The sequence below is a fragment of the Nicotiana attenuata genome, chromosome 2 (genome assembly GCF_001879085.1).
Source record: "Nicotiana attenuata strain UT chromosome 2, NIATTr2, whole genome shotgun sequence".
NCBI lineage: Eukaryota > Viridiplantae > Streptophyta > Magnoliopsida > Solanales > Solanaceae > Nicotiana > Nicotiana attenuata.
Genome location: NC_031990.1, coordinates 82269273 through 82281366, shown reverse-complemented (window position 1 = coordinate 82281366; position 12094 = coordinate 82269273). Strand labels below are relative to the sequence as shown.

The following is a 12094-nucleotide window of genomic DNA, read 5'->3' as shown; positions in this document are numbered from 1 at the left end:
TCTTTTTCATTTTCCTCTTTTCAGTTGTTCATTTGGTTGTTGCTACTTTGAGAGTTTGTTTTAGATTTTTAATTTTATTTTCTGGTCAATAGATAGGGATCCACTATATATTATTACTTTAAAGTAAAATGACTTACTTTAATTATGAGACCACCCTTACAATACTAAGGCAGGTAAGTGACACTCATATAAAAAACTTACTCATATCTGCATATCTGAATATTGTGCTGGAAGCAGATTCAATTGAACATTAACTAAACATTAACATTAAATAAATTCGATACAAAGGGGGAAAAGAGCTAATTAGTGAAGGGGGTGTGACTTTGACAGTTAACGCTACAATGTGAAAAAGGAAGACGTGCTTACTACTACTCTTTAGATGTGCACCCCGCCACCAAGGTCCCATTATGCACCAAACTAAAGTTGTACTCCATTCAAATCAAACAAAATTTTTCTCAATCCTTTACTTTTCTTTTTCTCTATTTCGCATTTCATCAAACAGTTGATCGTCGATCCAACTTCATTAATTCCCAGCGATCATCGTTGACGATCATGAGAAAACGTTTGTCCTCGTCCGTAGCACCACCACCTTCTCCGATTCCCACAGGCAGAGGGTCACGTTCGGCTGTCGACTCAATCTTGGGAGAGTACATTGACCAATCAATCCACGTTCCTCACTTGACTCTCCCGAAAAATACACATCGTTGGGTGCCTGATGAAATCCATTATCCGTCACTTTTGCTGAGGGAAAATGATGCAATGAATAGGTTGTTGAGCTCTGCTGCTGAATTCGGAGTGGTGAGGATTATTGGTCACGGCATATCTGGTGAAGAGTTAAGAACAATGCTGACTGAGAATGAATGGTTGTTTAGATTATCAAGAGAAAAATATGCTAATTATGATAAGTTCGTTTGGGATTGGTCTGATAACACGATGGTACAAAAGGCCAAGGTTGCCATAGGGGAGCAAAATTTTCTATTTTTCCGGTAAGCTCTACAACATATATTAATTTTCTTGTGTTTTTCTTTTATTATTTGGATTTAAATCTGTTTTTAGTCTCTGACGCGTGAAAGTTGGACCATTATACCTGTCATGATTCAAATCCACGTGATCGACATTCGGCACACTATTTGATTCGAGTGAACCAAATCATATGGTGCAGTTCAATCATATACATTAAAATCAATCTAACTGCGAAAGTTCTTTGAAACCATATATATTTTCATGTTAAATAATGAAACATTTTCAATTCAAAATTACACATGAAGCCTTTATACTAATAATAAAATTAAATAAAATAAATAAATTTTATGTTTGTCACGTACAATCCATCATAACTATCTATAGAACATTTGTATCAGAGAATAGAAATAAGCACTTGGGGCAATTTCCGACTAAAGAAAATAAGAATAACATGATAGCTACCATGAAATAGAACGGGTGCCTCAACATATATCTCAGGAAGAAAGTCATCCTAACCAGGCCTACTGCACGCACTACACCTTATCCTGAAATATATAAAGTAGGTGGGACCTTGGAGGGGGCTCACCTGAACTGAGTACACCGTCATAGTACTCAATAAGTGTCATAGACACTCTCTAACTCAAGTTCCTAAGATAAGGCTTTATAAAAAATGCAACTAGTAATTAATATAAAGCGATAATCAGTTATATCAATCATGATCTTTAGCATTTTCAATGAAAAGTGAAATATAAACCATGATATAACTTTTAAAATATTATTATCAATCCATAATTTTAATAAAGATCATACAAAATCATTTCAATTTTATTAAGTCATTAAAATCATTTTCGGCTTCTTAGGTTTAAACATAAGAAAATTCTCTTTTACCTTTTACCAGGAGCACTATACTAACGCCGACATAATAAATAACTACTAGGTGATCAACCTAGCAACAATATTTGACCATACTTGTTCAGGGGGCTTCTTAACACCGTACGAGTCGGCTTAACCTTATTAATTTAAGCAATAATAATCTTCCCTCACGATAGGGGACTTTATCCCATAAATCTCAGCTTACATGAAATACGTCCCTACACTGGCAGTGTAGTTCCATGGTAACGAGTTCAATATTAGAATCAATATTGATAGTCTCCACTAGTAACATCCAAATATTTAACATATAAAAAATAAATTCATAGTCTAATAGCCTCATAGGATCTATTCTTTTATCAAATTATGATGTCCTTAGTCAATCTAAACCATTTAACAAAATCAAATGAATAATATTTTTCATGTAAAAAACCATTAGCAATTAACATCAATGTTTTAAAGATACAGAAGGTGGTATACCACTTATTAAGTGTCAAAAAGAAATATTTTTTCATAAAAATATATCTTTAGCATTCAATATATATATATATATATATATATATATATATATATATATATATATATATATATATATATATATTGAGTTTAAAAAAAGTTATATTACTTGCCTCAAATCATTTTACCAACAAGTTTTTGAAAATAAGATTTTTTTTTTTAATAAAATCACATGATAATGCATATGCAACACAATTTAAAAACACATGGCGACGTTATTCCCCGTTTGTTCCCATAAGAGCGGATGCACATTTACAAACAATCTCACATATTGACTAGAAATATCCTTTTAGAGAAAAACACTCAAGAAAAGTAAGTCTTTATCAACATAGTTCACTTTCGCTTTATCAATTTTTGCCCACAATTCTCTTTCGACGTTGTAACTTTGATTAAAATTCTCAATCATCACCAGCAGTGGCGGACCCACATTGGCATTGGTGGGTGCTTAAGCACCCATTACCTTTGACCATTTGTAGTAAATTTGCATAGGCAATTATAAAAATATGTACATAAATAATGAGTGAGCACCCACAATTAAACTCATTTTTTTTCTTCTTTTGAATTTTTATCAATCAGCACTCATGACTTTAAAATTCTGAATCTGCCACTGTTCACCCGCTTGTCGATATCTACAACTAGAATCACAAATACATCAAAACCTAACACAAAATATTTATTAATATATATTTAAGATTCACAAGTTAGTAACAAGCCTTCTACAACTTGAATCGTCCAGTAGGTTCACTGAGTAGCTTATTTAATTTCATTGTTATCACTTAGTAATTTATTGGATTTATTAATGATACTACATTAATTACACAATGGCAGCAAGATACTATTCATTATTTTCTTTAATCAACATTTTAAAAATATTTAATTCAGGCAAGTACTTCGGTTTTTGACTTTCAATTTAACTAACAAATAATTTAATAGGTTAATTGCATGAATCAAATTTATTTACAAGAATACTATTCCCCTTCTCCCTCTTTTTTCCAAGAACACTATTTACACCATGAAGTAGGTTTTTAAAATTCAATTTTTTAATCATTACAACTTTTAATAAATGCTACAAATACTTCTAACTACTCATAGTAAATGAGTTTGGAGCATAAAAATTACTTCTTATAGACCACTCTTGAAAAATTATAACTTTAATGATTTTTGAGTTCTTGAAGATTTGATGATGAAATCTAGTATTTATATGCAAGAATGATGATAGAATTTATGTACGTTGAGTAAAATTAACTCAAATCATCATTTAGAACATACCTGGATAGTAGACTTGATTTGGAGCTCAAAATCGCCTCTTGGAAGTCCCAAACCTAGTCACTTTAAAGATAATGGCTAATGGTGTCCAAAACTGCTCTTTAAACTCACTAAATGTCCCATGCGATGGTTGTGCGTGCATGGCCATCGCACGCATGGTACTGCTCTTTCGCATTTGGTAAAACGGTCATAATTTTTTGTAGGAACGTCCAAATAATAAACCGTTTGAATTGTTAGAAACTAGATTTAAAGACCTTAAATTTGATTGACAACATCACATAACGCCTTATATATTGTGGATGTTCCTGAACGAGAAGGAAATATTCTCAATTTATAGAATTTCTAAAATATTTTCCTCTAAAAAAAAGAAGTAGCTAAATACGGAAGAATTATTTTTTCCTTTTTTGTAAAAGGAAAAAATAATTATGGTAAATATGTTATCCTTCTTTCAATAGAGAGGAAAATCAAACATGATTAGAAAATAAGGACAAACACCTAATAATCATTAGCTTGTAAATCCATATAAGCACTTCATGGTAGTACTGTATGGGTCATAATCCGACCCCACGATAATTAACGAAGTTAATCCCGTCTTAAGCTAATTCACGATTAATTAGTGGCACGATCAATCAGAATTAACGATATTCAACCCGCATCTGATTCGATCAGCAAGGCCATGGCCTATTCGCCACCATGAAGGCGAAATCCCAACATGGTCACGGCCACTTATTGCCAGCTCACGAAGCTCACAGCTATAAATACCAAGAGAGAAACCTAAAAAGTTGGGGNGGGGGGGGTGCTTCTTGACCACTATGGAGAGAGAAAAAAGGGAACGATACCCAAATTATGGGCAAGAGGAACACCATTGTAAGGCTCTGAACCTCTTCATGGAGAGGCAGACCAAACCAATATTATCAATAAAGGCTTCTAATGTTTCTCCCCCTAATCCTGAGTACTTATTTTCGTTTCCTTCATTTGGTCCAACGGATTATTACGGTTTGCTATGATTTTCCCGTGATTTATTTATATTGTTTTATACTCATAAGGTGTGTAAATAACTTTTGAGTCAAACAAGTACCCACCTCTTCATGAAGGTTACTAATGATACATCATCCGTCTTGTTTCTGGTAACTATAATCTTTCTTTTTTCCTGAACCATCACCTTAAGGTGACTTTGCTTATTCGGACTCTTCCCTACTTAGGAGTAAGTCCTTAGTTGTCAGTCAGACTTCGAGCCCGTTTGGACATAAAAAAAATTTATTTTTTTTCACAATCAGTATTTGGCCACAACCTCCAATCAATATTTTAAACATACTCTAGTCAAAATCGAACCGAAATAACTACACACTCAACAAATCCAATTTCTAAGTTTCAAGCTTCAACATCCTTTGATGGTGGATTTAAACGACTAACAACACCCCATTCCTCATTCCTGAACCCCCTCCCCATGCAATACCAGTCCCTGCCGTCCAAAACCACTAATAACACCTAAGAATTTATTAGTGCTCCCTTAAATCGAACCACCATAGCTCTGCGATCTTCTCCACAAACACCCCACATGGATTCAAATGCATATTATTGAAGGAGGAGAAGCTTAGAAGTTATCGGCCAGCGAATAAACAGGAAGAATTTTGGTGCAGATATCTCTTAGGTAGAGATGGGTGAGCGAGTAAATAATTTTGGTGAGATAGGTATTTTTGGTATCTCTTTTGAAAAACTGGTAATTATTTTGAATTGAATAAGCAATGCGCCTAATTTCCTCAAAAATCGGTGGGCCATTTTGAAAGAAGGATTACAAACAATTGAAACTAAGGCCTGCACTACTAAGGCCCAAGACGCATAGTTACATCAGCTTCGGATGGGTAAATGCCCGCTGACTGGTAAAAATAGCACGGGCTAGCCAGTTTTCGGACTGGTCATTCAGAAATAGCCAGCGTTTGCAAAGTCATTGAAAAATAGTCATTCTTTTTGCTGCAATCCGGAAAGTTCCAAAATAATATACTGGAGATCGGTGCACCCGTGTATGTACTTCCAGCATATTATGTTGGGCTGGTATATTATACTGGAACTCCAGTATATTATACTGGAGTATTTTTCCGTATTTTGAACAGTGTTTTCGTTCAGATCTATCTTTACATGAAAAGTGGCTAAATTTCAATTATTTTTGATACTGTGACTATTTTTGAATGACCACTTGCAAATATGGCTACTTTTGAATTTCTCCCGCTGACTATGCGCTCCAAACAGTTGAACTTTTACTTGGGCCGTAGCCTAACCAATAAAATTGCAATTCTAGTTAGAATCCTTTCATTCTTAATCAATGTTTCGGGTTTGAGTTTAGAGAATGAAGAACTTCTTATAATACAGAGCACCTTGGATTTAGCCGACATGAATCCGTTTTCATCAACCAATAAGTTTCGAATTCTGGATGATTAACTAAAAAGAAGTAAAGTTTATAAAAAAAGTATTTATTATTCTTGTTACACTTAAACAACTTTATATTCTGTTTTTCTTTTTCTTTATTTGATTTAAAAAAAAGAAGAAGATTGATAATGATATATTTAATTTTGGTGCAGGCAACAGTTGGAAGAGGTATTGAAGAAACTAAAAGGAATAGCAAAAGAAGTGGATGAAATAATCAGATTGAGTAACAGTGATGAATCTTGGAAGAAAATTGAAGCAGAAGAAGTAAAGATGTACATATACAGATGCACAAAGAACCAATCGAGTAGCATGGACCAAACATGGCTTCCACCCCACAATGCAACACTTGAAGATTCATTTAAGTATGCTTTGAACCTTTATCTCCCACTAGAACCACTTGAATTCTCTGTGCATTCAAAACGTGGTCGATTGCCGTTTATCACGAGCCCAGACACAATCATTGTCACTATTGGACATCAACTTGAGGTATTTATAATATTTCCTCATATAACTATATATATATTTATTTATAGACAAACATTAATACACTCTTGATGCCATTTTCCCCATATAGTTTCTAGCTAAGAATAATAATGATTTTAACATTTGGATACTTTCACTGTCCCTTTAATTAGGAATATCGCAGCTCTCGCTTGATTGCAATTCAGATTAATTGGATCTTTACACAGATAGCCGGACAAATTCATTATTTACTTTTTTTGTCGGTATACATAGATTATACATTAATTATGCACAATTAATTTTATATATATACATATATATATGAATATTATACTGGCTATTTTTAGTTTAATCGGTTGGGTGAGCGACTATTTAGGTTAATTCTTCTTCTATTAACTAATTAGGAGCCCACTAAAATTCAAACTCAGTGACATTGTGGTTTAATTTTGAGTGATTGATTTTTGCCCGTAATCATCAATCAGAATGAATTATTTTTACAGATAACTTTTTTCTTAAAGAAAATTTAGAAAATTACTTCCAAATTCAGTCTCAATTATTACTCACTTGGCAAACTGAATTTGTTGCAAAATATTAGATGTTTTAGAAAATATGTATATTAGTTTCTTATTATTATTTTAATAGTGGAGTGTTAGCTAAGTACGATTATTAAAGAAAACATAAAGGATACTATAGACAACTATTCAAATGATTAAAGCAATTAAATATCTTTGTTACGTTAAAGGGCAAAGACCTTAAACGTCAGATAATATGGACTAGAGGGGAGTAAAGACTGAGAATATTACAACTTACAAAGTTTGGCATTGGCAATTAAACCCCCCCATACCCCCCCCCCCCCCCCCCCCTAAAAAAAAAAAAAAAAAGGAAAAAGAGAAAAATGTTCTTACGAGCATCGTTTGATGTTACTCAGTTAAATGAAGCTTAGCATGAACTAAGATCAAACAATGACTGAAAAGCAATTTCTGAAAATCAATTTGTAAAAGAAAGAATGCAATGTTATGTGGAAAGGCTGATATGATTAAACTGAAATTGTTCCTTGTAATAGGAATGGAGTGATGGGAAATTCAGGTCAGCAGATGGAGAAGTAGCATTGAAACCAAATCTTCACATAGATCAAGCATTATTATCGTTGGAGCTCAAGTGGTCATTCACTAATTTGAATGATGACGTCTATAAAACAGAAAAGAGAATTACCCTATCTGATCAGGTTTTAATTTTAGTTATATTAATCTTAGTATACAGAATGTTTCTGTTTATGTGCACAAATAATTAAATAATCTAAAAATATTAAGTAAAGGAAATGATGTACATTAAAAAATTATGTTTCATTTTTTCTTTCTTCTTCCGGTTTCTATTCCTTAATATTTTGCTGTTATGTCATGTATAGTGTTTGGTTTTGTAAAGGAAATGATGTACCTTAAAATTGGGATTTGTAAGACATTAAGTGCTAAATGTTGTGGCGTGTGGTTATTTTGCTTCTAGTTTTGATTCATTATATACGCCTAGTTTTGAGCATATATCGTTCCACATGGAGGAGAGGGATGCCTATGTGCAACAACACTAAGTAGGCGTTTGGACATAAGAATTGTAAAATTCAAAAATATGGTGAAAATTTTTTTCAAGTGAAAATAGTATTTGAAATTTAGAGTTGTGTTTGGACATAAATTTCAGTTTGGGTTGTTTTTGAAGTTTTGTGAGTGATTTGAATGAAAATTTTGAAAAACAGCTTTTTGCAGTTTTTCAAATTTTCGGAAAGTTCCAAAATACATATTCAAGTGAAAATTGGAAATTTTATGAACAAGCGTTGATTTTGAAAAAAAGTAAAATTTTTTTGGAAAAATTCCATCAAATTTTATGTCCAAACGGGCACTAAGAATGGAACCATAAGCTTAAATGCTGGGAGTTTTTTCATAGGTCTAACCGTCTTAACTCTCGGTTCCTTATATGCTACTCCCTCAGGTCCAAAATAAGTGATTTTTTGGCTTTTTTCTTGTGGTCCAAAATAAGTGATTTTTCCAGATTTCAAGAATGAATTAATTATTTTTTTCCTACATTGTCCTTGGAGTAAATAGTGTTGGAATATGTGTTAGGAGTGTTTATGTGAGATAGTAAAGGTTAATATGGTCAATTCAATTGCTAATTAATGCTAAAAGGTGAATTTCTTAATCTGTGTGAAAACATCCAAAAAAATCACTTATTTTAAACCGGAGGGAGTATAGTTATTAAAGTCTTTTGACGGTGGGAATGAGAGATTAGTTTTTGGAGCTCATAATCGATACTATTGAATCTGCCATTCAGGAAATATCACTAGTTCTTCGAATAAGAGCGGTGAGACTTCGTGACTTTGACGGAGGTATAGCCTAGTCCTAAGCCTTTTTAAAATAGAATGCTTTTTTGATAGAGCTTTAATTCAAGCTTAAAAAGAAGTGCATAGAATTATTGTTTTGACTCAAACATGTTCATTTCAATGACCATTGCTGTAATTTTTTGGTTTGTGTCCGAGTGACAAATTAAATCAACTCGAACTTTTGTAACATCATTAACCGGGTTGTGAACTGCCCAATAATCTTGAAGCAAGTTGCTCATTTGACAAACCGAGCTGAGAATTAGGATTATCTTCACACATTTATCTAGCTCTTATTAGGAATTTTTTTAAGCTTGAAGATTCATGAACTAGATCAAATGCTATTTTTGGACTTCTAATACTAAATTGCTATGTCTGTTGCGTAAGATATGTGTAAATTCAAATACTTTTAGCAATTTATAAGGTTTATTTAACTACAGGTCGAACCAAGGCCTATTTTAAGTTGGCAAAGTTACGTGCTAATAACGCAAAAGTCACGTCCACGACCTGCATGACCCGTTGTTATTTTGATTTTTCACCCGGTATCAAATTGTAACAATCCTACCGGTCGTTTTGATAATTAGTTTTCTTTTGTGCGTTCCGAGACCTCTCGTAGCTTTATTTGATGATTTATTACTTGCATGCATGATCCGTGTCGTTTGTGTTTGTCACGAACCGTATTTTCCAACCTCGGGACCGACATGGTGCCTAACATCTACTTGCCAGGCAAGCCGACGTTATTAAATTAATTAATCAGTATTTAACAATTATTATAGAGTGATGATAACTAACGATAAATAAACTCAGAATTTAACACAGTATTAATAGAAATAACGCGATGCTAACTACTTTCAGAAATCGGGAGTCACAAGTACATGAGCAGCTAGAATACCACATATACGGTCTAAAACAAAATGCAACTGTTTGAAACTAAATAAACAGTAAACTAGATAAAGAAGGGGACTTCAGGACTGCGAACGCCGTGCAACTATACCTCAAGTCTTCAGTACTGCTGAATCCGAGCAGAAACACCACTGGACGCCGCTGGGACCAACACAGTATCTGCACAGGAAGTGCAGAAGTGTAGCATGAGTACAAATGACCCAATATACTCCGTAAGTGTCGAGCTTAACCCATACAAGGTAACGACGATGCTATGGCAAGATACTTACGTAAATCCTGAACATGTATATACATAAATAAATAAAAATAACAAGTAGGACAATTAATATTTTAACTGGGAGGGGACATGTATAACGGGGAGTACGATAAAAACCGCAAGTACAAAATCACCGAATAATCTTTTTCCGAAAAACAATAATAATGCAACCAATTAAATCATCAATCCGGAAACCAAGCAAAGCAATAAAATAAACAAGGCACGGCATCATCCTTCGTGCTTTTACTCTTGTCCTCACCATGTAATATCATAAATGAAATGGCACGGCATCACCCTTCGTGCTTTGCTCTCAACCTCACATGATATGACAAATGATAATAAGTAATCAAATGTACGGCATCACCCTTCGTGCTTTAATGCTCACAATCTCTCAAATAAACGATATTTTATGCAAATAAGTCACGGTAGCACCCTTGGTGCTTTTCACTCTTCCTCAACAAGCAACAACATCAATCTAAAACAACAAAACAAGGTGAAAATCTATTTCACTTCAATCATAGTGCAATGGTAGTTCATCTCAACTTTCAGAATCCCAACAACTTCAAAATAATTAATAGATATAAAAAACGAACAATTAAAGAAGTAATAATCTAACTACGGCATGGAAAGCATAGTCATTGAAACAACACAATGCAATAAAATAATTTTCGCCCGCATGCTTTAACTCAACAACAATGTATCTATATTCGTCACCTTACATATACGTCGTCCCCACACATAATTCACATAGAAAATAGACTAACAAGTCCTAATCTCTCAAGTCAAAGTTAATCACGATACTTACCTCATCTCGCAATCAAATCAATACACAACCGCGACTTTTCCTTTAGAGTTAGCCTCCAAATAAATCAAATCTAGCCAACTATAGTTCAAATAATTCAAAATAGGCTTTAGAAGCTATCCACGAGTGAAAAAGATTCAATTTTTAATGAGTTTGAAAAAAGTCAACAAAAGTCAACTCCCAAGACCACTTGATCAAAACCCGAGATTCAGACCAAAATCCAATTACCCTTTCACCCCGAGCCCAGTTAAGTGATTTATTTCAAAATTCGACCTCGATTGGAGGTCTAAATCTCAATTTTATAAAATCCCCAATTTCTAACCAAAATCCCTAATTTTTACTATGAAAAATTACCAATGAAAGGAAATAGATTAAAGTTACTTACCAATGATTTTGGGAAGAAAAGTCTCTCAAAAATTTACCTCTAAAGTGTTTGGGGTTGAGAAATGGTGTAAAATAAGTTAAGTCCCGATTTTCCCCTCCTCACGCGGCTGCGGATGTTGCAATTGCGAACTCATGTCTCAATTCCGAACATCGCAAATGCGAAACAGAGGTCGCAAATGCGAACTCTGCATCAAAGGCCCAAAAGTCGCAAATGTGAACTGTCCCCCCTTTGGAAATGCGTACAATAACTTTGCAAATGCGAAGCTCACCCCTCAGAACTCTACGTCGCAAATGCGACTCTGAGATCGCAAATGCTGTCTTAGCTAGTTTGCAAATGCGAACCTTTTCCTCGCAATTGCGAGATTACCCAGCCCAGGCCCCTGCTCGCAAATGCGATGTCTTGATTGCAACAGCGAGGCTCGTATTTGGGAGCCATATCTCGAAAATGAAACATTTGCATACCAGCACCAGAAACACCAAACACAGCGTGTACCGACAGTTCTCAAACTATCAAAACCGAAAAGCGTCTGAAGCTCACCCGAGCCCCTCTGACTCCAAACCAAATATGAACACATGTGTAGTAACATCATATAAACTCGCTCGCACGATAAAAATGCCAAAATAATATCTAAACTACAAAGCGAACATCAAAATGAATGGAATTTCAAAGGAAAACTAAAGAACATCTAGAAGTACAACTAAGCGTCCTAATCCTATCAAATCAACTCTGATTTGCACCAAACTTTGCAGACACATTTTAAATAGCAAAACTGACCTATTCTAAGTTTCAAAGCTAAAATCCAAACCCGATAGCCGTAAAGTCAACCTACGGTCAAACTAGGCAATTTCCAAACATTCAAATTGTAAATTTTTTACAAAATAAGCC

General features: G+C 34.1%; 1 protein-coding gene across 1 annotated transcript; it reads left to right on the top strand.

Annotated features, from left to right (window-relative positions):
• LOC109223060 lies at positions 326-8011 on the top strand. The gene is made up of 3 exons (XM_019387320.1): positions 326-986; positions 6192-6525; positions 7565-8011. The coding sequence occupies exons 1-3, from the start codon at positions 553-555 to the stop codon at positions 7790-7792; spliced, it is 996 nt and encodes a 331-aa protein (XP_019242865.1). The 5' UTR covers positions 326-552; the 3' UTR covers positions 7793-8011.

Coding starts and splice junctions, on each gene's coding strand:
- LOC109223060 (XM_019387320.1), top strand. CDS start 553: ATGAGAAAACGTTTGTCCTCGTCCGTAGCACCACCACCTTCTCCGATT. Junction 987..6,191: donor CAAAATTTTCTATTTTTCCG/GTAAGCTCTACA, acceptor ATTTTGGTGCAG/GCAACAGTTGGAAGAGGTAT. Junction 6,526..7,564: donor CTATTGGACATCAACTTGAG/GTATTTATAATA, acceptor TCCTTGTAATAG/GAATGGAGTGATGGGAAATT.